Source organism: Furipterus horrens, unplaced genomic scaffold (assembly GCF_987537825.1).
Source record: "Furipterus horrens unplaced genomic scaffold, mFurHor1.1.pri manual_scaffold_5, whole genome shotgun sequence".
NCBI classification, from domain to species: Eukaryota; Metazoa; Chordata; class Mammalia; order Chiroptera; family Furipteridae; genus Furipterus; species Furipterus horrens.
In genome coordinates, this window is record NW_028327175.1 from 62,155,460 (window position 1) to 62,182,150 (window position 26,691).

A 26,691-nucleotide genomic window follows, 5' to 3' on the forward strand; every position below is an offset into this window, starting at 1 on the left:
GTTTTTGAGTGGCATCTTTGATTCTGAAATCCATGGCCATATGATTGCAATTCCTGGCCATGCTGAAGCATTTTTAATTTAATGCATGGATCTAGTATTTATTGATTTAATAAGGTTAGAGATATTACATCGTTGCTGCTACTGATGAACTGTCAACAGTTTAATCTAGTGATATCTTACAGAAGAATATATATGTTTTAGGGGAGAGAGAGACTAAATAGGTATGTAAATGTAATCCCTTCACTAACCAGGACAGTAGCAAAAGCAAAGCCCCTTCTTTCCCAGACTACTTTGTGCTCCAAACATTTTCTTCTACTAAAGATGTTGGCTACCAAATGATTGGGGTGACAGTGAAGAGACTGCAGCAAAGGCTTGCAGGTACACCTTCAAAACATTATCCACAGCATCATTAGCATGCGGGCAGGTAGGAAAAAAGGAAGAAAATTCACTTTCTCAAACGCCAGTTCACCAAAATACAACCACAGGAGAGAGGTGTTAAAGGCTATATCGGAGTAAGGAGGTATTATAGACTCCAGAATCAGGAAAAGGAAGAAAAATCCACCTGAATTTGCTGAAGCAAACACTTGGGGACTATTAGAAAGCTTGTTGTGCTGCTGTGCTACCCTGCTTGTGGGCTTATTTCCTCAACCTGGACACCTGGGAAGCAAGTTGTGTTCCAGCTTTTCCCTGACTTTGAAGAAATGGATAATCTAAGAAGTGGTGCTGCTGCTAGGGTCAGTAAAACTATGCTAATTGGTGAACCTAATTGCTTCAAGCAGTCCTGCTTCCAAACAGGGAGAGCACAGTTGATGGAGTCAGTCTGTTCCTAATAAAATGAAGAGGCACTGAATTAAATTCCCAAGGAAGGCACTATAAAAGTTTCCACAGTGTAACTAAATGACTTCACCTATGCTATTACCCCTCAGATGACATCTTTGAAAGAAAGCAGACCCCAGTCAGGCTCCATATTCATAAATTGGCTGAGCTAAGGCCAGTGAATCTGGATTGATTTAAAAAGGCTTTTTCATCCCTCCAATCAGATGAAGTCACTGTTAATTAGATGCTTTCTGTTAACAATGTCACTCTTCTCCACATTACCTGCTCACACTTGCAGCGCCTCTAGTGCAACATCTGGAGCACCAGCTCCTCTGCAATCAGTCCTCCCAAGTTTGGCTGAAGAGTAGCGGCATTTCCGTTTCGCAATCCCTGTCTGAAGGAAGATACGGTTCAGTGTGTTGGTGGGGAGACACATACCAACTTCGTAATTTGAGAGATTATAAAACAATCTCTCCGAAAACTCTTCTCCCCAACATTTTTAATGACCTCCACAGCAGTTTCTCTGTGCTGTTCCCACTTTGTATAATAGATGGATGTGTTCAAAAAAATGCTGAAGGCCACCAAGTCAGCTCCCGCTGACTTGCGCGCTTCCTAAAACCAGGCTCTTCCTTACACTAGAAACCCCGGGTTGAGGTTTCCCACCGCGCCCCAGGCCTCGCCACCACCCGCCGGTATCGGCCGGACGTGGACTGGCGGCTCCAGGCAGGGCAAACCGCTGGGCAAACCTCTGCGCAGCTGGAGAGGGCGAGGCTTAGAGCGCTCTGGCCAGAGAGGGGAAAGGAGTCCTGGGGAGGGCGAGCAAAAGGCTCTCCTTCGACGGTGGGTCTCTGCACCTTCCATAGTCGGGCGGAGGCCGCTTCCCACTCCCCTCTGACCCATTCCAAAGGTGTTTGCGGCTCCGCCCGGAGGAGACCCAAACAGCCAGCGCAGCCAACCCAGAGCGAGGGCGCGGGGTTCGGGGAGCGTGCGCCACCCCCCGGCCGGGCCTGGCTTCCTTCTAGAGTCTTCCTCGGCGCCGGCCTAGGAGTTTGTCCCTCCGGCCGCTCGCTGCGTAGGGTTCTTAAGCGCCAGCCAGAGCACAGCTCTCGCGGTCCGACGAGGTCCTGGCGGGCCAGCCACGCGCCCCGGCCCCTCGCTGCGCGGGGAGCCACGCTGGTGTCCAGCGAGCGAGGCTTCGCGCCCGGATGTGGGCCTCGCTTCCGGGAGTTGCTTCCTGCGGCCCTAATCTGGGGGCCGGTGTTCCCGGCCTCGAGGGAGGGCCTGGACGGGTCCCGAGGCCCTTACCAGAGAGCTTGATTCTTAGAGCGCAAAGTTCTTTCGAAAAGGAGCTCCCTTGTGGGGAGAGGAAAGTGGGGGGACACACGGAAGAAAGAGCCCTCGACTGCGGAAGGGATGGTGCCTCCTGGCTGCCCTCTCGGCCCGCGGGGTCCTGAGGGCCACGCTGATCCCAGCGCTTAGGGGGCAAGTGGCTATCACAGGCATCTGAGGACCCCCGGCAAGTCGCCATAAGACGGCAGGCCTCCAGGAAAGCCTCGGGGACCTGCTCCCGGGGAGTTCATGGGCGAAAGTTGCTCGCCAGGGCACGGACCTGGACCCTGGATCCTGTCCCCGACTCTGAGGTGCCTGAGAACTACACCACGGCCTTGGAGTCCTCCGCGGGCGGAGGCGGTGGGGGGATGGGCTCCACGAATAAGTGACCGTGAGTCCTGATTCCCTAGACCTCACAGAAGTCAGAGCCGCACTGGATGAGGTTAGGCGGTGAGGGTAGAAGGGCAGAACCACACTGAGACAGATAGACTGCGAGTTGGGACTCTTAATTACCTTTCTTCAAGTCATTGACCCCATCGTCGCCCCGTGACAACGTACGCCTTCTCCACGAGAGGGTTTGGGGAAACTAAGTTTCTTGAGCGTCTTATCCTTATTACGTGGGCTCAGGCATAAAGGCAGAAGACAGCCGCAACCCAAACACCTGTGATTTCTCAATACAAGAAAATATGGACCGCGACTGGGGTCGTTTCTCCTTCCGTTTCCCGAGGAAGCTGAGACCTGAAGCTTGAAGGTTATCCCTCTCCCAAGTGTAAAACAGGATACTCGCAAAACCTGCCTGGGACACCACCGCCTGTACCCGGAGGGGTTCCTCTTTGCAAATAAAAAAAGGCGATCTGATTTCATTTTATTTTTTCATTTTAGTGCATGCGTGATTCTAGTTGAGGGCTCGAGCAGTGTAATATACTGCTTTGACCCTCTAGAGACTAAACTCTAACTGAGCGAAGGAAAATCAGGCAAGAAAAAAGGAAGGTGCTGAGAAGTGGCAGAGGCGATGGAAGGGCAGTCTGGGTGGGCGGTGCGCCCGGCAGCGTTCACCCACTGCACGACCCCTCACCGGTGTGGGTGCATCTCAAGACGCCCTGCCCCGGGACTCTGGGCTGACCCGCAAAAAGGCGGCCACGTGCTCAGGGGCTGCTGGCTCAGGCTTTGCCCTTCGGGGATGACATACACACACACACACACACACACACACATGCCCTTCGGGGATGACACACACACACACCATGCGCGCGCGCGCGCACACACACACACACACACACACACACACCGTAGCGCCTGCGTCTCTTTTCTAGAGCCTGGGTTCCTCTCAGGTGGTCCAGTCAGCGGAACTCTGCCAGTCCCCGCGAGCATGGCCACTTGATTATTTCGCTCCCACTAGATAAAGGGGTAGCTCTAGCCGACGTGGGAGGGCACCCCGGGGTCGCCAGTCGTGTAGGGACCCAGCCCCCCCCCCGCCCCGCCCTCGCGCAAGGGAAGGGCTGATAGAGTGACCGAGCCGCGGGAACTGTGGCCTCCTACCTGGCCTCCTCCCAGCCATTCAGTCTGGTCACCTCCAGTCCCGAACTGGCCTGGGTCCCTGTACCACTCCGCTCTCCGCGACGACGCGACAACCCCCCGCCAACCCGACCTGCCCGCCCTGGTGGTTCCCGGGGGCCCAGGCCCTGAGAGCCAGGGCTCACCCCTCACTGACACCTCTGGATACAAACAGCACAAGCGCAGTTTTTCCTGCCTCCAGATCCTCCTCTTTATCCTCCCACCCAGCAATGACTTGCCAGTGTTTGGGGTGGTTGGTGTTCTTTTAAAAGTATATCAAAGGATCATTGTCGTCTCCCCGTCAAGTCATTATGCCTTTATCCCCATCAATTAACCACACCTCAGAGGGCTGCTATTAAGAACTAAATTGAGCTGCAAAAGTAGATATCCCGTTTCAGGCAGATGTTGTCACCTCCCGCTGAGATTAGTAGTCAGTGGGACCCGGCTGTCAGCTTCCTCAACTGCCCGAGCCGCCGCGCTGGACCGAGCTCAGGACTCGGGGCCGGGAAGCTGGAAGGGTCACCGCGCTGGTGCTCCAGAAGCGGGAAAGGCCCTAGCTCTCAGACTTCAAGTGCTGTGCACGTCAGGGGGAAGTGCCTCCAGAGTTGCCAGGGAAAACGCCATGAGGGAACCTGGCGTTTTTTTCGCAGAAGGGGGCTGCGGGGGTCCGGCGGCGGGGGAGACGGCACCGTAGTGGCAGACCTCCACCAACACACCCTCCTTCCTCTTCCTGCCGCTCCAGCCTTTTTCTTTCCTGGTACCTGGCCCCCAGAACCCCTTGTGAAGGAAGGCGAGGTGCTGTGGGGTTGCTGGATCTGGAGCTAGGGAATCGGGGACAGAAACGTGCTGTTTAAGACAAAGAGGACTCACTAGAGACCGCCGCGGCCTTCCGCCCAAATGTCTTTCCACTCTTTCTCACCCACAGTCACTCCTGAGGACTTGGGGCACTGGCTGTCGCACACAGCGGGGAGATCCTGGAGGGCTGAAGGGAGGAAGGAGCAGTTACTCTAGAAGTGAATACATGTATATGGACAGCTGGCTAAGTTTGTCTAGAACTACATCTCTACATACATCTGCTTAGAGCTTTTTCGGTTTTTCTCCCGACAGTGGCCATAAATTTAGGCAAGGCTAAAGGAGATTAATTTCCCAGCATAATCCAATTAAAAGATTTCTGAAGTAATCTTTTGAAAAAAAGAGGGGAGCGGTTAGTGTGCGGCTAAAGAGGGGGCTGATTCTGATGACAGTGATTTATCGCCTGGGCACAGCATGCGCTGGTCGCTTGCTCTCTTGCACACGCGATTTGACCAAAGCATCCCGTCCGTGCCTCCAGTTCAAACCTTCGCATTTCTGAAAGGCAGCCATCCATCACGCTAACCTGGGCAGAAGAGAATGTGCGAGGGACTGGGATTGCTTACCAGCACCATAGACTTTTTAAAGTGCTATTAGATTTATGGTCTCTTTTTCAATGCCCATCCAGAGTAATTAGCACATATGTTCTAAATAGATGATAGTTTTGTGAGCAATAAAGCAATTACCCATCGTTGGAGCTGACAGTTCCTCCAACTAAACTCCAACCAGCAGCTAATTGGAAAAGTCATTTCAGCTCCATTGTCTGCAATTAGTCCTGCTAAACTACTACACCCCAACTAGCTAGTTTGAGGTTAATTTATTCAGTGTTGTATTTGCACGGAGAAGCCATTGCCACAAAGGGACTTGCCTTTTGCCATTCCGGGCCCTGCCCTGGGACTAGAGGAGCAGGTGGGAGAGAGAGGCCAATATTTTGGGGTTGGGATGGTTCCCAGGGGAGGAAGTGCCTGGCCCCGCTGCAGCTTCAAGGTCAGTGTCCAGCTCGCTGAACTCAGCTGACGGAGAAAACCATTATTTCTCCTGCTGTTTAGTAACTAAAGGAAACTGTTCAGTGCCTGCTACCAAAGCTTAGTTTAAAATAAAAAAATAAAGTCTGCACAGAAGAGGTGACTGGGTTCTGATGCATCTTTCTTCCTGCATACCCAGTTCTGACCCAAGGCATGAAAGTGCTCCCTAAGGTATAAACATAGATTCAAAAACCTGCCAAAACAGCAAAATTCCAAGCCCTCAGCTGGGAGAGGGAGGCTCCAATTCTTGGTGTAGCTCCGGAAAAGAAAAAAACTACAAATGTTAGGAAGTCCTGCTTTTGCCTTTAGCCTCTCTGACCACAAGGTCACTTCCCCTCTTGAAACTGGAGTTTCTCCATGACTTTTGTTCTGTTTCTTTTTCTTTTTTCCTTCCTTCTTTCCTTATATTTTGCCTTCTTTCTTTTCTAAAGTTAAGCCCAACAGGTCCAAGATTTGTGCACAGTGAGTGGAAAAATGTGTTAAACGTTGGTTTGATGCCCCATCGGAGCTTCCAAATATCCAGCGGCTGGGATTCTTCTACTTAATTTAATCTTTATTGGACAGGGCGGCTCTTACTTTCCTATTCACCCGGAAACCCCGGGAAACGATCCATTGGGGTTCAGAATGGAAGGCGGGCAGCAGAGGAGTTACGAGGAATTAATCCTCTCCCACCCAACTTCAAATTTTGGAACTGAGATCACTGGTAGCTTGGGGGTAGGAGGAGAGGGACTCAAGGTCCCAGCCCGGACAGCCAAGGGTCTCTGCAATTTGCAGCAGGGGGCAAGAAGGCTGGCAGGTTGAGATGGGAACTTGTAGCCCTGGTAACCTAGTGTTCCCTTAAAGGAATTTACAGCTATGTGTCCCAAGCCCTGGGAGCAATGTGAATTTTACTGAGAACATGGGGCTAGGGGTGGGGTGGGGGTACTTCTTAGGAGGTAAAGCCCAGTGCTTTCAGTCCTAGAAATCAAATGTCCTTTTCTGGACAGCCATTCATACTTAACAATCTGAGGGCTGTTTCTCCTTTTTGAAGTAAATATAACACCTAAAGAATACGACTGAGATGGTATTTTAGTCAGCATATAAGACTTACTAAAATATAATTCTAATTCCAAAACAAATTGTAATCAATTGCTCCTCTTCAAAGATTTGGAAATACAAATCTATAGCAAGAAAAACTTTTAAATTGTCCAATGTCAGATTATTATTTTCCACTTACATAGTGTGTTTTAACCAGTTTGATTCCAAAAACATATTTTAGGGAGAAACTGAAAGTAATCTCCCACCTGTCACACAATCTCTACCCTCTGAAGAGAAAGCCTCCTGTCATTGTGGCTTCCAGTTGAAATAAGATGTCTTCACTAAAAGAATGTCCATCATGTTCTCAATTATTTGCTTTTTTCCCAGAACTTAAATATGACATCCCAAAGAGTGAGAACAAAAAATAGCTGAAGAGCAAGCTGAAAATATCACCTAGACTTGGTAGAGAATCTTGATGTTGGTGCACATTTGCATACTTATGTTAAAGGCAAATACAACCCACCCAATTGACAACCCCCTCAAGTGTGTGGGAAACATATACATATACATCCATGTACCCTGAAAAAGCTCTAAGCACATATGTGTAGAGATTTAGCCCTATGCAAACTTAGCTAGCTATCCACACACATGTATTCACTTCTAAAGTAAAGGCAGTTTTGTTGCTCCTAGTTTCTTTCTATTGAGTGATTAGAAGATATCTATTCAAAGTTGCTGATCCAGAGACAAAATAAGAGTAGATAAAAGGAGATTTCAAGGGACCTCCTCATCCCTTTCACACCAACCTGAGCCCTAGACTAGCCAAGGATCAACTAACACAAAAGCTCTTTCCCTTTTTTTTCAGCTTCAGAAAATTTCATGCAAATGATTAATAATAAAACTTAAAACTATCCTGAAGTTTTGTTAAATCATGCATTTGGAATACCTTACTAACTCCTCCCACAGATGAGCTAGATTTATTACCCACTTCTGAAACAGGTAAATAAAATATACATAGCATAACAGAGAGCATAATTATTTACTGCTCCATGTGGTTTGTATCAGTGGTGTACTATGCTCATTCTTTTTCATTTAAACTTTACCTAAACCCCCTCTCTCTTCACTGATGGAGACAAATGGAGGACACTGTGATAAGCATACCTTTCCACTGACAGTTTAGAAGGAAATGTTAAGTTTATTATTTAGATCAACTTTCTGATAGGTAAACACAAGTGAGGCATGACAATAGTTACCAACAGATCTGCTGGCTTTGTGAGCCAATATTTTTCCAGTACTTTATTTTATAGGCAGTAAAGAAACTGACATTAAAAAAACTTAAAGAGTCCTTAATCAATGGATGAATGTCCAACTCAAATGTAGTTCTGACTGGCTAATACTGTAGTAAAAGAAATCTGTGTTCTGGCAGGTAATTATTAAGGAAAATGATTATAAAATATAGTTGATTGCATTGTCAGAGTACTTTAACAAGCTTCAAACTCATTTCAAAACCTTAACTTTTCAACTGAACTCAACCCATTTTCCCTGGGAATAAGAGCCTTGCAGTCTTTCTTCACTCACATTGGGCATTTAAAATAAATATGTTTTACAATATAAAAGTCTCCAGTTACTTCTTTAATTTTACCTAAATGCATTTAGCTAGCAAAGACTTGATTTTTACAAAAAGTAAATATTTGGCCCTGGCTTCACTGATGTGCTAGGAATGACTGTCACTTTTCCTCCTATAAAAGGCTGGTTTTGCATCCAAAGGTTAGCACTTGCTCTCCTGCCATCTTCCCCTGGCTACTCGGGGCCCTCTGACTGGGGGCCCAAGCAGAAAGAGAAAGTGCTTCCCTTATCGCTCTTTTCCAAAGCACGTACTTTAAATGGACGGTTTGTGATAGAAAACTAAACCGCTTTCTAAAGTAAAGCACTTATCTCTGATCATCCCGACCCAAAGGTGACAAAGAAGAAATGCCCAGGCTACCAGAGTGATAGTGAGTATTCGAGCCTGCTGCATCCCTGGTTCAACTAAATGGACAGGCTAAGAGCAAGCAGGGCAGCAAAAGCAGACTCCCAACTTGGCCTTTCACATTTTACAGCTGGGAAGCCACAAAGCAAACTGAGTTCAATCTTTCAAGAGGGGGGGTTTCTGATATAGGCTAGGCTTTGTTGTTGTTGTTGTTGTTTGTTTGTTTTTTAATAAGTGCAAAACATTAGGCAGGCATTCCAGTGGGTCTCTCGACCTTTTTCTTCAAAACATCTATGCAAGACAATGTTCAATACATCTTCAAATGCGTCCTTCCCAGTCTTAATCTCATGCCAAGGGAAACTAATTGATTCGGCACCTTTAACATAAGCTCTTTGGGAAAGGTCTGCAGTAAGATCAGAAGAACTGACCTTTCTTCCAATGATTGCAGGCATGTTCATCTTTCCAGATGGGCTTGATAAAACAGGATTATTTCTGTTCTGTTGTCTCTCTAAACAGAGTAATAGCATTTTTAATGATTTAGACGGTAGAGAAGAGGTATGAGAGAGAATTTTCTACATATATCTGGTCATTTGTAGGATCTCAGGGCTCCTGAACTAGATTTAGAAAACGTTTTTACAAGGCCAACGTTTTCAGTGTAATTAACCAAAAGGCCAAAATGAATTATCTGGTGAGTCTGGAAAAGGCAAAATATCTATATCAAAAAGGTCATAGGATTAGTGAAGAGTGGTTCAGCCTTCCTTAAAAGAAAGATATTGAGAAGGGGGATGTTAATCAGCTGGAAAGTCTGCATAGATCTGGACTCTGGAGCCTGGAATGCACATCAATGCTGTATGTCCAACCACAGATCTCTGCTTCTCTCCCTCTCCCACCAGGTCACAACTGTTTACTGGCTCTCGGGCTGGCAAGGAATCAAGGTTTGTATGGAAGGTCTTTTAAAAGGTGATTAAGGCTGAGCCATGATGCTAGCAACCCGAAAGTGGCATTTAAAGCTTACAGCCTGATTCTACTCCCACCAACAGAGGGATACTTCTCTTCGTTTCTTGGGTGAACCACACTGGAGACTCTATGTGCACTGAACTGGCCTATGTGGAACAGGAAGGCAGAGGAAGACTTAAGAATGGAGGCCTGGGAGTTTAGGCCCTGGTGTCTGCTCGCTAGATCAGCCACATCGGGAGAGAGACATTGAAAAGGGCCAAGTAGACTTGACCTCAGGGCTGGCGGTGTCGAGTAGAGTGCTGAAGAAAGGGCCACAGTGGGTCTGGGTCCAACAGCCACGTCCACACGCTGAGACTCAGTCAGAGGTCTCGCTTGCATAAGAAGGGAGGGAGAGAAATCTGAAGAAGTAAGGATGAGTGAAAGACAGGAGGAAATTGCAATTGCGTTTCCTGCTTCTGCAGCTGAGCGTTCCTGGACAAGTGTGCGGAATTGCACAACTTGGGGACTTACGTGCTTCCACAAAATATCACTTTTCTGTTACGTGCCCTACCGAACAACAAGTCTCGTCTTTACTCCTGATTGAGCGTGGGGAGCATCAGGCCCAGGGACCAGTGTGTCAAGCTTAACCAGTAACAACCGAAAGAAAGCCCTGTAGGGACCAAAGCAGAGCTCCCCAGGATTCCCCAGGACCCCTTAGTCTAACCTCCACGGAAGCCATTTTGCTGGTCCCGCTGTGAGCATCAGTGGAGGCGCTCTGCGGGTATGAAAACGCTACCAGGGAACACAGGGCCAGGAAGAGAAACTGAGCCCTGACTGCCGCTTTGGCTGGACAAGTCCCAGAAGGGGACAGCGCCTCTCCTCTAAAAGCTTCGGTTTCTTCTCGCCCCATTTCGCTACACAAAGTTGGCGCATTTGTTCTCCTGCTCGGAAAAGCCAAGGGTTTCCAGTGCTCCACGCACCACCACCAACAGCAGCCACCCTCCAGGACTAGGGCAGGGGGCTGTAAGCCTCCTTCTCTTCCTTCCGGAGGAACGAGGGCGCCACTTCCCCCCATCCCCAGGGTCCCGCCGAACCCCAGGGTCCTCTTCCAAGTTTGGAAACAGTGTGGGGGCCGGGAGGAAGAGCTAGCCCACAGTGAGGGCGAGTGGGCGACGCCGCTCCCGGACAGTTTCAGCTGTACCGCCCTCCAAACCTCGCCCCCAGCCTGCAAGGCCGAACCTAGGGCAACCTTGTTTGCCTGGCTAATTCCCGCGCCCACCCAGCCCCCGGGCGCGGCCCCAGGCGTCGGCTGCCCCCGCCCCCAGCGCCCGCCCTGCGCGCCCTCTGACGCAAACGCGCGCCCCTACCCAGCACAGAAGAAAGCGCTGCTGTTGGTTTTTAATTCAGGCTCTGCCTTTCACACACGCCCCCTTGGTCCCCACCCCTGGGAGTTGACCCCCCCTCCCCGCCCCCCAGCCCTCTGGCTAAGGCTGGAGAAGTCTGGCTGGACTGTGGGGCTGCGGATCCGGTGCGTCCTCACCAACGCCGCCGCCGGTTCTTGGCTGAGAAGAGGGCTTGGTGTCCTTTTTAATCCGCGGACACTATCGCCCATATCAAACAGGCAGCCACCGATTGTGTTACGTTAGGGAATCCTGTTATTAACGGCTCCCGCAGGTGGGCAGCAGGAACCGAGTTCTCCAGGCGCTGACCGCAGCCAGGCTAGGCTCGGGCAACAGGGTCAGCCAGGCGGGACCGCGCCGCCGGCTCCACCATCGTTCGAGCTCGTCACCGGCGGGGGCGTCGGCGCGGGTGCAAAATCTGCGGTTCTACAGTCCCCTGTTCTCCGCACCCGCGCTAGAGGCCCCGTAGCCGTTTCCCGAAGCGGGGGCCGGGGGGAAGTCGGGGATGGGGGTTGGGGAGCACTGTTTTGAATTTGGACTAACTCTCGGCTGGCCAAGATCTTCAGCTCCGCGGCGGCGCGGCGCCGCAGCGGTCGCTCTCCTTGCCTCCGCGCTGCGGGTCAGAAGCAAGGTGAGGGCAGCTCTGGGGCAGGCCCCGCAGAAAGTTACCCTCGCCCCTCCCTATCTGTCTGCACTCCGGCCTCGTCCTACAGAGGCCATTTGAGCCAAGGCTGCCTCCTGACCTGTCTGCGTTGCCGACCCCGAGTTCAAAAGAAACGATAACCATTGCGTTACTTGCCTGGTGGGGCAGGACTTGGCAGAGTCTCGCTTCCGGTGCCCAACGACTCACAGTCCAAGATCTGAAGGCGGCTGGGCCCGAGGACCCGGCGTCCAGCGGACCTTTGGTTCCCTGGCGCTCGCCCTCGCCTCTTCTTCCGCTCGCTGCGTCTCTTTCCTTGTTCTTTCCTTCTCTGTCTCCCTCTCTGCCTGCTCCCTCCGCCTGCCCTCGACTGCTCGTCTCTGTACTGTATGTGGAGTAAAATTTAGAATGGATATATAGAAAGCTGGTTCTCTTTCTTTTTCTTCCTTCCTTCCTTTTTAAAAATTTTAAAAATTTATTTTTGGTCGTGTTCGTTTCACCTTTTAACTGACCAGGAGACGTAAGCTCGTTTATTTGGGAAGAGGGACGAGGGCAAGGAGCCCCTGCTGGCCCCAGTCGCCTACTCTTTATCAGCTGCGTACAATGGGCCGCCGCTTGCAGAGTGCATTGACTGTCTCTCCATTATTCGAGCTGGAGGGGCTGTAGGGCAGCACGGAAAAGGCTTTATTCTGCTCTTTAAAATATTCGCTCCTCACCAAGCGATCGCCGACTCCCGACTTGTAGGCTGGAGAGAACGGGAAGCGCAAAACGCACCCCAAAAGCGCAGCGCTTCCCAAACCCCTACCTGGTGAAATTTAAAGTGAGAAGGAATATTGAAAAACAAACCCTACCTCTGTCAATACAGCGAGGCCATTTACTCCCACCTTTATCTGAGGGCGTGTTGAGGCTTGGGATGCTGGAGCTGAGACAAACTTTAACGCTCTCCGGAGTAGAGGGGCGGGCAGGCCGGCGAGCGCGGCTCCCACCCACCGCGGCTGCGGCAGCAGCGTCGGCTTTGTCACTCCGCGCAGCTCAGCGCAGCTCCGCGCCTGCCTGAGCCTGCCTAGGGGAGCGATCCCAAAACGAGGGGGGTGCAAGTGTGGGATTGGAGAATATGTAACTAATAGAAGTATCATTTTCCCCCAGTACGATCTTCACGTAAAAAAAAAAATCCATTGAAAGAATTTTCAAAGTGCTGTCTTCATTCGGAGAAAAGGCACAAGCTGCCTGCAGAGGGAAGGACCCGGCTGTGTGCCTCCCGGGCGCGGCTCCCGTCCGCTAGGTGGCAGCCGGAGCCAGTGATTTCTGCAGGCCCCGCGGCCCGACCTGGTCCTCCTGCCAGCCCCTCCTCCCGCGACCAATCGCCTTCGGGACTCTCTCGCTCGCTCGCTCTCTCTCTCTCTCTCTTTCTCTCTCCCTCCCTCCCTCCCTTCCTCTCTCGCTCCCTCTCCCCTCTCCTCTCTCTTCCCTCTCGCTTCCCCACTCTCCCCCCACTTCTCCCCATCTTCTCCCTTTCTTTCTTGTTCCCTCGCCCCCTTCCTCTTCTTCGGGGATTCTGACTTGGCCGCACTAACCACCCCACCCCCAACACTATGAGAAATTACTACTGTTTTCTTAATAATTATTGAACTGTTGTTTCGAGTTTGGAACTGCCTGAGGATACCATAGAGGAAAAAGAAAGAAAGAAACAAGAATCAAATTGATTGGAAAGTTTATTTTTAAAATGATCTCTGGGATCAATAGGAACCGTTGGATTCGGATTGATTTCATAGCAATAGCTGCAATTTCCAGGAGTGTTTTTATCGTAATTAAACCTTGAAAACCAAGATATACTGAGGACCAAGAAACAGGGAGTTCTTATCTACCTCGTTTCTTAAAAGGATATAAAATAAGGGCAATCCACACTTGGATTATGCTTATATGTGAAAGAAGAAAGCAATCCAAACCTACTGTATTTCACGAATCATTAAAATGGTGAGAGTTAAGTTCCCATTAAAAATTTCCTAACATTTTCAATGATACTCTCTTCACGCTCATAAAACCTAATTTTAAAAACTTTTCAGAAGAAATCAACATAATTTCCTTTTAATTTGCACATTGCAAGCGTTCTCCCTCTCGCCATCCCTTCCCCCTCTGGTTTGCATGTGTGTGTGTGCGTGTGTGTGTGTGTGTGTGTGTGTGACCACAGACGACCCATACTAATCAGGTCTCAGAGTAAATAGCAGCGCAGGGCGATCTCAATGTAAATTGCGCTTGTCAGAAGCACACCCCCCTCCCTCACTTTCTCTCCTCCTCCCCTAGCCATCCCCGTCAGTAGGTAGCTAAGAGGGAGGTGGAGGAAGAAAGAAAGAAAAAGAGGAGGGGGGAAGGGCTCTCCAACCAATGGCGTGAAGGAGGAATGGCTAACCTTAGCCTCCCATTTTCTCTACCCCCCCACTCCGCCTCCCATTCAGGGCTCTGACCAGTCAGTCGCCTTTGATTATCAGTTGCCAGCAGCCCTTCTCCTGGCTCCTTGACACGAGCTCCATATAAGGCAGCGATCTCCATAGAAACGTGTCAGTTTCAATAGTAGTGTCAAAGTTCACTATATACAGACATTCGCGCAGATCCCCCTTTCGGAAACATTGCTCTGCGAGTTCTCCCGTTTAAACGCATTCAATTTTGGGGTCTCTCTCTCTCTCTCTCTCTCTCTCTCTCTCTCTCTCTCTCTCTCTCTCCCTTTCTCTCTCTCTCCCTCTCTCTCTCCTCTCTCCACCTCCTCTGCCTCTCTCTCTCTCTCAGTCTCTCTTCTGTCCCTCGCTCTTCTCTCCCTTTTCTCTTTTCTTACGTATTCTATTAGTTGTTTCCCCCATATCCTTCTTTTATATCTCCTTTTTCTCCCTCCTCCTTGTCTCTTTTACTCTATTCCTGCAAAAGAGAGAGGGCTAAACTTAAAAAAAAAAAAAAAGAAAAGAAAAGAAAGAGGAGGAGGAGGCACCCCCTTCATATTCTCCTTATCGTTATTTCATACATATATGATTTTTTTTTGGAGGGAGGGTGTTGTTAGTTCCCGGCTGAAGAGCACTTATTTAAAATACTAAAAAAAGAACATTTTTGGGCGATCTCCAGGGTTTTTTTTTTTTTTTTAACTAGCTCTGTGTGTTATAGCAGAAGAAGAAGGAGCAAGAAAAAGGAAAAGAAGAGGATTATTTATTCGACCTACTTTGGATGTCTCTCTCGCGGGTTTTTTTTTTTTTTTTTTTTTTTTGCAATTCTTTTTCTTCTGATTTTTATTTTTTTTATTTTGCTGTGAATTCGTCGTCAGCGTGACTATCTCGTATTTTTCTTTCGTTCCGTCACCTTCCGAAAGAAGAAGGCAGCGAGAGCCCGGCGCCACCGGCACAACAAAAAGAGCAAAGTGTGTGATCCTCCTCGCCGGCTGCCTCCCGCTCTCCAGCGCTGCCTTCCTGAATGGCTGGCTGCGTCCGGCCCTGGACCTGGCCCCCAGACACCAGTGCACCCTGATCTCCGCCGGCAGCCTTGCCCCGAGCCCCGCTCGGCTCACCGCACTCCCCTCAATCCCGAGCCCAGCGAGGGCTCCCGCCGGGACAGCGGCGGCTGCGCGGGCAGTCCCGACCTGGCTCGCGCTCCGGCTTCGGCCCCGACTCCAGCTCCGACTCCAGCTCCGACTCCGGCCCGGGCCCCGGCTCCCCCAGTGGCGCTTGCCGCTGCAGCTGAGGCGGCGGCTCCAGCGGTGCCTGCAGTCGCGACCTCCTTCTCCACCGCCGCCGCCGCCCTCGCGATCTTCTATGTCGGCTCAGCCCGCGCTCAGCGCGTAGCCCGAGCGGCCGACGGGCGGGCGGGCGCCTGGCGCGGGTGAGCGAGTGTGTGTGCGAGTGTGTGTGTGCGCGGGGGTGCGGGCGAGGCGGAGGGCGAGTGTGTGCGCGCGCCGTGGCCCATGCCCGCCGCCCCCGGCGCTGCGCCCCGCGCCGCTCCCGGCTGCCGCCTGTGCCATTTCTGATTTTGCAACTTGGGGAAGAAGAAAAAAGCAAGAGAAGGGAGCTTGCTCTCTGGGGGGGTGGGGAGGGGGGGAAGGAGAGCGTGGCCCCCCCAGGATCGGAGCGCGGGGGGAGCGGGCGAGGGGAGCAGGGGTGTTGCGGGGGGGGGAGTCTGAGAGCCTGGGGGGGCTGCAAAAAGAGAGAAAGAAAACAGCAGGAACCACAACAAAACGCCAGCAGGGCGGGCGGGCGCGCAGCAGCAGCCGGGCGGCCGAGGCAGTAGCGGCGGCGGCGGCGGCGGCGGCGGCGGCGGAGGCAGCGGCCGGTGCCCGGTTCGGGCTCGGCTCCCGCGACCCCGGGGCGCCCAGTGGGCCCCCCGCCCCCTCCCCCTCCCCCCTTCCCCTTCCCCTTCCCCTCCCAGCGCGCCCGCGCTTCCCGCGGCCCTCGGCGAGCAGCTCGGCTCCCCCCAGCGCTCCCCGGGCCCAAAGATATGGCAATGGTAGTTAGCAGCTGGCGAGATCCGCAGGACGACGTGGCTGGGGGCAACCCCGGCGGCCCCAACCCCGCAGCGCAGGCGGCCCGCGGTGGCGGCGGCGCGGGCGAACAGCAGCAGCAGGCAGGCTCGGGCGCACCGCACACTCCTCAGACCCCCGGCCAGCCCGGAGCGCCCGCCACCCCCGGCACGGCAGGGGACAAGGGCCAGGGCCCGCCCGGCTCGGGCCAGAGCCAGCAGCACATCGAGTGCGTGGTGTGCGGGGACAAGTCAAGCGGCAAGCACTACGGCCAATTCACCTGCGAGGGCTGCAAAAGTTTCTTCAAGAGGAGCGTCCGCAGGAACTTAACTTACACATGCCGTGCCAACAGGAACTGTCCCATCGACCAGCACCACCGCAACCAGTGCCAATACTGCCGCCTCAAGAAGTGCCTCAAAGTGGGCATGAGGCGGGAAGGTGAATATTTCTTCTCTGCTTCTCTCCCTGAGCTTCACCCGCCTTCCCGGCCCTCTTTCTTTCTCTCTCACGGGGGTGGCTGCTGTATGGGGCTGGGGCTTCTGTAGTCCCGGCCGGTCCCAGCTTCCCCTGTCCCGCTACCTTCCTCCCCCGGCGCCCCCCCCCCCCCCCGCGCGCCCCGCCGCCCCAGTTCGTTGCCGCTGCCTCCCCCTCCCGGCCTGCGCTCCTCTCCCTGGCTCCTCCACCCGTCTCGCTGCCTGCTCCGGACTGTGTCCCTGGGATCGTGAGCTGTGTGGCTTAAAATCCCCTTCCTTCCTCTGTCTTGGATGTGCTCGATGTGTGTCTCTTTTCCGCGTGTGCGTGAGGATGCTTGGGGCTGTGCTGGCATGAACTTGGGGAGGGGTGCTTACTTCCCTCAGAAAACTTGTTTCTGTGTTTTTGCATCCCACTTTCCCCTCCATCTCTTCCTCCCCTTTATTTAAAATGGGGGAGGGCTGGGGACTGGAGTACCCTGAGTAGATTCATTGCTGCATCATCCTTTTGGAAGCTTAGCATGGAGAAAGAGGAGTGAGATTTATTGCACTTGTAGGTCTAATTAGGGGAGAAGGGGGGCTTCTGGCCTGTTCACTGGTTCCCTCTTCTCTTCACCGAGCTGGGGCCGCCTCCTCCAGAGCTGTGGCCTTGTTTTCACCCCTCTACTTTGAAAGGAAAGTTTGTGACTGAACCGTGCTTTCATAGTTGTGTCATTTTTTTAAAAGCATGATACTTGTTTTATTTCTTCATCAAACTCCACCCTCTGCTTAAATACTGCATACAAATTACGATTTACAACGGCATTTACCGATCCTTCTGATTTGGCTATAATGCATAGACTGCAGCTGGCATGAGCTTCCACATCATTTAATCTCTGTGTTGTATGGCTTTGGTTTCTTTTAACACAACTTTTGATGTTGTATTTAGATATGCTTCATGTTCATGTGGCAAGAGATGCAGCACTTTTCTTATAAATATATTTAGCCATTTACAGTTAAAGTTTATCTCCTGACAGTCATTAAAGATGTCTTATAGTCAAATTAGTGAACCAGTCAATTTTGCAGAATGCAGATTTCTCCTTCTTGTAATTGACTTTAAAATTATATTTTATATGCCACAGGAAAAGAAATTGAATTCCTTCAGATTTCAAAGAGCAGGCAAATATGACGACTTCATTTCTAGCTCCAGGGAGATTTTGTAGGCATCTGGAAAAAAATTTTTGAATTGTGCTCTCATTTAATTGAAAAATAACTGCCAAGTTCAAAACTATAATTAGAAAAAAAGTATCCTAGCCATTGTGTTTCAAGAGCTTAAATTGCATTGGAGTTTACATTAAAAATAGAATCAAAGCAAACTTAAGAAAACGGTGCACAACCTGAAACAGGAAAGATATGTGTGCATGGACATATCTATATTAATTTGTTGGGGGGAGAGTTCAGTGGCCCTAACTTTTTCTAAAGTTGCCTTTGTTTACATGGCAATTTAAAACGCTGGCACTGTCGAAGTAAAACATACACATTAAAAAAAAAAACTTTGGTCAGCTTTAAGAACTCAAAGCATGCTTACGTTTTGCATTCAGATGGTTAATGAATCCAGTGTTTTTGCAGTTGCAAGCTCGTGCATTCACTGGGCAAAAGCTGGCTGCAGGTTGCAGTGGCACCGCGCAGGACAGGCATTAATTATATTTCCCACTTTTTTCAATAATGTTTGGCTACTGTAAGTTCAACTTTTTCTTGATATTTTTCAATTTTCTGTTGCTTTTAACAGCGAGAACTTTGTGTGGAGCTATGGGGAGGAGAGGACAGGGGAGGGGGCAGGATGCTTGTTTTCTATTGAAGAGTTGTAAGTGGTTTGGAGGGTATGTAACTTGTATCTATTTTAAGGATAATTCTATGGCGTTTTTAGAGAATATGGAAACATTTTGTGCAAAACGTTGCTTGCTTGCAAATGAAGAGGCAGCTAGGCATTTGCCTAGAACCAAAGTCTTTCTCTGGTTTCTCCTGTTTATTTCCTACTCTGATTTGATTCCCTCTGGAGGGATGAGTGGGATTTCCTTAATCTGTGTGTTACTCCTTGGTGGTGGAGGGGTTGGGTGGTTCTTTCTTGGCCTTGCTCGGCTGCGGGCCCTGAAGTCAGGCCTAGTTCTGGCAGGGCTGGGGTGGCAAGGTGCGCAGGCGATGGCGGGGCATTGCAACCCGCGGAGCTGAAGAGCCTCACCCCAGATTTTTTCCTGGTGCGGACTGTGAGAATGAGCGTGAGAGAAAATGCGCTGGGCCAGTGTGGCTGCGGGAAAAGCCTTCTTATTGTGTCGGTGCTCTGCGGCTCGGCGATGTTCGCAAGCCCCCTGGATGCACATTGCCTCTTTTCTCTTTCTTTTTGTCAGCGGTTCAGCGAGGAAGAATGCCTCCAACCCAACCCAATCCAGGCCAGTACGCACTCACCAACGGGGACCCCCTCAACGGCCACTGTTACCTATCCGGCTACATCTCTCTGCTGCTGCGCGCGGAGCCCTACCCAACGTCGCGCTACGGCAGCCAATGCATGCAGCCCAACAACATCATGGGCATCGAGAACATCTGCGAGCTGGCCGCGCGCCTGCTCTTCAGCGCCGTCGAGTGGGCCCGCAACATCCCATTCTTCCCGGATCTGCAGATCACCGACCAAGTGTCCCTGCTGCGCCTCACCTGGAGCGAGCTGTTTGTTCTCAACGCGGCCCAGTGCTCCATGCCGCTGCACGTGGCGCCGCTGCTGGCCGCCGCCGGCCTGCACGCCTCGCCCATGTCCGCCGACCGCGTCGTGGCCTTCATGGACCACATCCGCATCTTCCAGGAGCAGGTGGAGAAGCTCAAGGCGCTGCACGTCGACTCGGCCGAGTACAGCTGCCTCAAAGCCATCGTGCTGTTCACGTCAGGTGAGGCTGTGGTCGCTGGGATGGCAGGCCGCGCCGGGAGCCACCGCAGGCTCCATTCCGCCCGGCCCGGCCTCCTGCGTCGCGGCCGCGCCGGCCCGGCCCTCGCCTGACCTTGGGCCTGGCCCGTACTTGCGGCCCCCGCGCCAGGACGCGGCAGGCAGCGCCGCTGCCATCTTGGGAGTGCGGCGGTGCGGGAGAGAACGCGGCGCGGATGCGGGCAGCTGGCAGGCGGCCGGGCCTAGCGGCCTGGTCCCCTCCGCGGGGCCGCAGAGGCGGCGGGTGCGTGTCTGATGGGGGGAGGCGGTGCTGTGGACCCGTCTGGCTGCGCGTTTGTGCGGTGTGCTTGCGTGTGTGTGTGTGTGTGTGTGTGTGTGTGTGTGTGTGTGTGTGTCTGTGCGTGTGCGTGCGCACCAGAGCTCAGCGTTTCTGAAGGGGGGGAAGGAAGGAAAGAAACGTGGGAATGTGGCTTTTTCCTCTCTGTGGCACGCTTTCTGGATGAGTTTCCCGACATAGACACACACAAACGCACACACATACACACATACACAGAGATGGAAAGAGAATACGTGCAAATAAATCATAAATAATCCTGCTTTATTGTTGCCCCTGATTTTCCCTTATCGGAAACCATTCATGTTTGCAGTTGCTGAGGTTATTGAGGGTCGTAAAAAACGGATTCGATCTAAACAAGAAAGATAAAAACAAAAGCAATACTGTAGAACTCGGAAGTCTGAGAGGATTCCCGCCCGGAGATAAATCTCATCGCCATGCAAAACACTCCAACATCGGAAATTTAACAGAGTGCCTTAAAAATATCAAATTAAGTGTAGGCGGTGGTAACATGCATGTTAACAATTTCTCTTATGATAGATGGTTCAAATTAACTTCCAGGAAAGTGCATTAACGTAGCCTTTGAAGGCTCTGGTCTGAGCCTCTGAAAACACTGCCCGCCTTTTTTATTATTGTAACCTGCAAGAGGGAAACATATAAACACCCCGGACAGCAGGTAATGGGGAGAAATATAAACAAAGCCAGAAGGGACGCTGGTGGGGAACAGAGCTGCTCAGACTGGGTCTCAGCCTTGCTCACTGTGAGTAGGGTTAGCTGCAGTTTTGCCTCCATTATTGGCACTATTGTTTTTAATTCCTCCATTCAGAGAACAAATAAACTATCCTAATAAATCTGCCCTAGAGCCAAGACACCAAAGGCCAAATTAAAACCATTCTTGAGCAGAGAAGACAAACCCCCTTTCCCAAGGCCTTGGTATAATCTATCAATATTTCTTGGCTTTCATGCGTGAAGAATCGTATTTACATTGTATTAAAATGACTCTTAAATTTGCACAATATTGTAATGTAGCAAATGTAGTATTAATATCGATCTGAACAGCAGATAATTTATTTAGACAAGAGCATCTCATTTGTATGCAGGGTGGCCAGAGCCGTGGACTTGGACTGCCCCCCTTTTACTTTCAGTGCAAATGCAGGTCTGCTAATGGGAGAGGGAGTTATTCTTTGCAAGAGGATAAAGTGAGAACCTTAAAACAAATGGAAGATTTATTGAATAGTCTCCTCAGTGTTTGAATGCATTTTATCTTAATAAGTCTTCCTGATAGAAACGTGTTTTTCAAAAGTGACAAAGAGCCTGGGAAGCAATGACCGGGCTACTTTGGCTCTGGCAGGCCTGGGGCCTGGCTGACTCTCCACTACCCAGCTCTTTAGCCAAGTTAATCAGGAAGCAAGCCAGTGTCAGTGAAGCTGGGGTTTTAAAATCTCCTCCAGTGAGGTGTCTTGAAGCAGAAATGTGACTTGGAGCTGGACAGAGTTCTTCTCAAGAAAGGGCTCCCCTCCCTTTTCCTTGTTCTCCTAAGGTTCTTTGAACCCCCTTGACTTTTCTGATCTCCCACCCTTTCCCAGAGAGAGGCAAGGACTGTGCAGGCTACAGAGAAGACTGTGTAACCATTTAGCTTTTATTTCAACTTTTCATCCCAAAACATCCCTGTGAAAAGTGTTTCTTTAAAAAAAGTTTCCCCAAAGAAGTTTCTTAAACCAAGTCTTCAAGGTGCAAGGAAGGCCAAGAAGTGAACAATAACATTATTTTGTGGGAAAATTGCAAGCAGAATATCTGAAAATGGAAATAGAGCTGTCAGTAGTAATTCACCCCCCTCTTTCATACAACACATTTCCACTTTTGACTAAACTTGTTTTGATTGCTAACCAGAAGGGAATTCATGGGAAGCCTTCTCAAAGTCATCCAACTTTTGAGAAAACTTTGAATGATGGAAAAGACAGTTTTAGACATATTGTCCAATGAGGTTTGCTCCGGTTAAGTATTTGAAGCTGGCACAGGGGTTCCCTGTGGTGGTTTTCACATTTGGCCTCCGGATGGTATGCTTAATCCTTAATATTCTGGACAGCATCCAAGGACTAGGTCATGACCTGAATTTACTTTTTTAAAAAATGTATTAATTCATATACCTAAATATTCCCTCAAATAAATGAGACTTTCCCTGAAAGGAGCCATCTAGTTAACATAAATACAATAAATCCATTTTCAGTACAATAATAACTTTGATTTCTAGTTATGGCAACTGATTACATCTATATTTCCTGAACACTAAACTCTTCTGAATGCACAACATGAAATACGTTCTCTGCACTACAAAGGCTAAGCCGGGAGGGCCTGAACAGTAATGGTTATTTATTTACATAATTTCTTTTCCATATACCGTAGAAGAAATATTGAAGTTTCCCACATTGACACTACCATATAAAAAGAGAGACATGGATTTTGCACATTCTGCCTCCTTTTCTTATCTGAAGTATATATAACTCATGGAGTATAAATATGGACTACATTACACCCCCTGCTTACCTAGCTTTGCTACCGCAACCACCCAATTTATTTAAGAGCTCATACCGTCTGTCCACAGTTGAGGGAATCCTGTTGCAGGAATATCCAGAGTGGGAAAGATTGTCTACACTGGGAGGCCAGGACCAAACTAGGGCTCCTGCTGGAAGGAGGCCATAGGGTTTACTGGCTAGCAACTGGCAGTCCAGTCCAGCTACAGGCATTCTGCCTTTAAAGGAGGAAAGAAAACAGAAGCAGCCAGCACAGGGCCCAAGCACGCATTTACTGGGCTTCTGTCCCTTAGAGTGGCTAGCTGGAAAAAGGGTAGTGACCTTGCTCTCTGGAGGCCCTAATTGTAAATATCAGATAAATATTTTACAGACCTGAGGGGATGCCATATGGACCTCAAAAAATCTGCTGGGCTATCAGTGGGTCCTTTTCATTTTGCATTGTCTAAGGCAGAAAGAGATCCTGTGCCATAATGGGCAGATAATGCATGTAAAGCATGATATATGTAAATATGAGTTTGCATAGTGGCCATTCAGTAGAACCAGGTTAGCAAGCAGGGCCAAGCGCAGACCTCAGGGTCCCCTCTCTAAGGAGCAAAGCCCCAAAGTGCTCCTGCCCTCGCCCTAGTAGCCATAAAACCTCACTGACTTCCCATGTCAGGCCAGTGTGGATGCATCCAAGCAGCTGGCTGGAGTAATTAGACATCTGAAAGGAACCCAGTTTGGGTTTAGGGTCAAAGGAGACGCCTCAGAAGTTCTTGAATTATCACTAGTTTTATTTGTATTTTTGCTCAAGGCCATAGCCTTGTAGATGAAGGTGTTAGAATGCTTTGTAAATCCCACTTCTTGAAATACAAAGACATAAAGCTCAGAAACTCAGCAGACATAGGTTTCACTTTGAATCACTTGCTATGTCTTCTCAGGGTCACGCTTGCCCATTCACGATTATATAATGTCTTTGGGGGGCATTACCATGTATGAATTTCTTCCCAGATCTATATATTAGCAAGCTCTGCCTTTGATCTCCAGTCAATCTCGTGACTGGCTAAGGACTCCTCTGTGATCTTCCTGATTTTTAAATATTTATTATTAATATAAGAAACAACACAGGTGTTTGAACTAAGAGAGAAAGCCTTCACTTCATTCCTCTGATTCCACTGTTCCCTCCATTTGCTTGCCTCTAGTTAGTTGATATAGTATAAACTGCTGTCTTGAATATTTTTAGGAGACCACGAGGAGCCTTGGTTGATAGGAGATAAACATACAGGTTTTGAGATGCTGTCATTGTGTATAGGTGCCTTTTTTCCCTTTTAGTCCTGTAAAGAAAGGCTATTTCCCCAAATCCCCCCTCAGCTTCCCACCTCCCAATTTTAAAGCAGCAGCAGCAGCTGCCTCTAGCCCAGCTTTGTGTCTGATCACTGAAGATGTCTCCTTTCTGCAGCCTGGAGTAACTGAGCCATATTCTTCCTGATTATTATACAGCTTACAGAGATGTGACCAATTTTCAATTACTTGATCTAAGGCACAGATAGAAGTGTACACTCTCACCAAGGATTTGCTGCAGAATTCTTGCTTGCGTGGATAGTGGATCTCAAATCCTATATTGCTAAAGCACGGGCTTGATTTGATTCCAGGCACTGCCAGCCCATGATTCCTTACTCACTCTTACGTGTTTGTTCACTACACAGTCTAGGTTTTCCTTGAGGTTTCTGGTTGGGGTCATTTGGGTTTGAGAAGGGGACACCAAGAAGCCTTTAAGAACTGTCTTCAGGCTGTATATTTCTTCAGGGCACCTGAAAACCTCAAAATCAGGGGGAAAGGGGGCAAAAGTCCTCCCTTTAATGAGTGCAGTGGAAGGATGCTCCCCTGCAGGCAGAGGACAGGTTGCTAGGTACAGCAAACATGGCTCCAGCATCTTACATTATTTAACCCAAAGGTGAAAGAGGAAAAACAAAGGAACTATCGAGGTTGCTGCCTCTGCATGTGTGTGCTTCTCTCTCCAGCTCCCCTAGGCTTGGTGGGGGTTTCATTTATTTAATTTGTATTGGTGGGGGTTTGATTTATTTGTATTGGCTGGTAGAGGATAGAGAAGCATGGAGGGGTGGATTTCTTTTTTCTTCTATTTCCTTTTTTCTCCTTTTCTCCTTCTAAAAGATTTTTTTAATGGCTTGTTGTTTGTGCTTTTGCTGTTCGATGACTTAACCGTTGTGTCCCCTCTACTTGTCTCCCCTTCATGTGTCTGCTCGGGCAGACGCCTGTGGCCTGTCAGATGCCGCCCACATCGAGAGCCTGCAGGAGAAGTCACAGTGTGCGCTGGAGGAGTATGTGAGGAGCCAGTACCCTAATCAGCCCAGCCGCTTCGGCAAACTGCTACTGCGGCTGCCCTCGCTGCGTACGGTGTCCTCCTCAGTCATTGAGCAGCTCTTCTTCGTTCGTTTGGTAGGTAAAACCCCCATTGAAACTCTCATCCGTGATATGTTACTGTCTGGGAGCAGCTTCAACTGGCCTTACATGTCCATCCAGTGTTCCTAGACCTTGAGCACTTCCTACTTGCCCCCACCTCCCTAGAGACTCAAAGGACCGGTGGGGGCCATGGACTACAAAACCTGGGGGGGCACCGGGTGGCTGATGCAGGATGCAATGTGCTGGGCAGGCTGGGCAGGGGGGAGGAGGGCCGGGAAGGCAAGAGCAGCCCACCCTGCAGAAATGCAAACCGAGCTGCAATCCAGGAGAAAAAGTGACTCTTTTAGGATCAGATCTATGAACACATTGGAAAGGAAAGGAAAAGGACCTTGTGTCTGGTGAGAAAAAGAAAACAATCTTTGGAAGAGAGGACCATGAGAATTTTAATAAAACAGAAGGAAACTAATGGACCTTCCAGGATTTATTATGGACGGATGTGGATATATTCTGTACAGAAAACAACACACATGGAAGTGGACTGAATCTTATGTAGAAACACACACGCACCCCCAAACATTGTTATTCATTTTGTAAGATACTAGTCTTTATTTTCATTTTTTTGTAAAATTTAAACATCGTATGCACATAAAAAAGGAAACAAGAATTAGGGGAAAATAACATTTTCCAAATAATTATAAAAATTGTCCTGTGTCTATGTATCTATATCTGTTTTGTATTTTTTTCTGGTTCCAAACCAGATTTCCTGTGATTCTATACTAATAATTTTTGATATAACCCTTTGCTTCTTATAATGAGTGCGATATATGTTGTCAAGGCTGTTCTTCAAGAATTAAAATTGAAGTGAAAATTTAAACAAAAATAAAAGAATTTAGCAAAACCCACGTGTCTGGTTGCTTGACAGATGTCATCAGTGTGAAGGAACCCTCCAATAAATCTCTACTCCAATTATTATTAGAAAGGGGGGTAAGAGTGGAGAACTTTTAAGATTCATTACCAAGTTGGCTAGATTTATTTCCTAAACCAAGTCGCTACTTGGTTTTGTAAATTTGGAAGGCCAGGCTCTGCATGGGCTACAGTGGTTAGAGAGGACTGGGAGCCTTGGATGCAAGCAACATTTGATGTGACCTTGTGGGTAGTGGGAAGGTAGAGACCTTGCATGCAGGTGTGCCTCAGGCTGGGCCTCAGACTGGGGCAGGCCTGGTCGGAAGGGCGGGTGGACGGGGCCAGTCTCAGGGCACAGCTTGTTTTGGGACTGCAGGTGGAAACTTGCCTGGCTGTAGAGGTGTGGAGCACTGGAAGTAGGGGTCAAGGGAGGGAGATGGCTGCTCAGATACCTCTGTACCTCATGCTGTGACTGGAGGGTCTGGGCTTTTCCCCAGCCTTAGGAGAGAGTTCGGGCCTCAGCGCTGGGAGCCCCACTTTGCTTCCCTATTGCCTGCTGAAGAGGTGACTGTGGTTTGCCCTTTTCTCCAAACCATGGAGGGCCCTCTGGGTCTTTTGGGTATATAGGAGGGCCCCCTCTGGGAGGGAGAGAGCTATACCAGAGCAGGCTCTTTTCAGAAAGAGTGTTCAGGCCCTGGTGGTTCCTTCAAGGCAAAACCTCCTGTCAGGCCTCTTCTTGGGTGTGCTTGGTGGTGGGGGGGCGGGGGTGCTGCTCTCTATAACAGCTTTCAGAGCATGAATGTTTTATGGGATCACAGTCGGCACTGCAAGAACATATACTGCCAAGGGAGATTTTCTTGCTGCATTAATAAAGCCAAATCTCTTTAAATAACACCTTTCACCTTCACCCCCTCCCCCAGCCCCAAACAGGCCTGTTTAAGGAAAGAGCTTCACTTTCAGAAGTCATTGGCAAAGTTTTGCTTTCAATCCGCTGTCTAGAAGTCTCCAGGTCCCCACCCCACTCCTTTAAAAATGTATTAACAAGCTTCTACACTCCAACCAGCTTGGAGTCTTGATATTCTGGGAGCAGCACAGTTCAAGCAATACCATGCTGTCTATGGAGA

The 26,691-nt window shown here is 49.8% G+C and overlaps 1 protein-coding gene, 1 long non-coding RNA gene and 1 pseudogene across 6 annotated transcripts in view; 1 reads left to right on the forward strand and 2 right to left on the reverse strand.

Annotated features, from left to right (window-relative positions):
* Window positions 1-12,544, reverse strand: part of LOC150008709 (uncharacterized) — a 196,563-nt gene extending 184,019 nt beyond the window's left edge. For all 4 annotated transcript variants that reach the window (XR_016511334.1, XR_016511335.1, XR_016511337.1 and 1 more), the window contains exons 1-2: window positions 12,384-12,544; window positions 1,099-1,210 (exon numbers count right to left, since the gene is read on the reverse strand). This is a non-coding gene — a long non-coding RNA (uncharacterized LOC150008709). The remainder of the gene's footprint in view (window positions 1-1,098; window positions 1,211-12,383) is intronic.
* Window positions 12,545-14,762: 2,218 nt separating this feature from the next.
* Window positions 14,763-15,552, reverse strand: LOC150008710 (uncharacterized; annotated as a pseudogene).
* A 365-nt stretch (window positions 15,553-15,917) lies between these two features.
* NR2F1 (nuclear receptor subfamily 2 group F member 1) lies at window positions 15,918-25,562 on the forward strand. 2 transcript variants are annotated; one of them, XM_090276484.1, is made up of 3 exons: window positions 15,918-16,459; window positions 18,876-19,403; window positions 24,513-25,562. In XM_090276484.1, exons 1-3 carry the CDS (start codon window positions 16,000-16,002, stop codon window positions 24,791-24,793), a joined length of 1,269 nt encoding a protein of 422 aa, XP_090132610.1. In that variant the 5' UTR covers window positions 15,918-15,999; the 3' UTR covers window positions 24,794-25,562. The 2 variants fall into 2 exon arrangements, with proteins under 2 accessions (XP_090132610.1, XP_090132611.1); XM_090276485.1 differs by lacking the exon at window positions 15,918-16,459 and adding an exon at window positions 18,109-18,208.
* The last annotated feature ends 1,129 nt before the right edge of the window (window positions 25,563-26,691 follow it).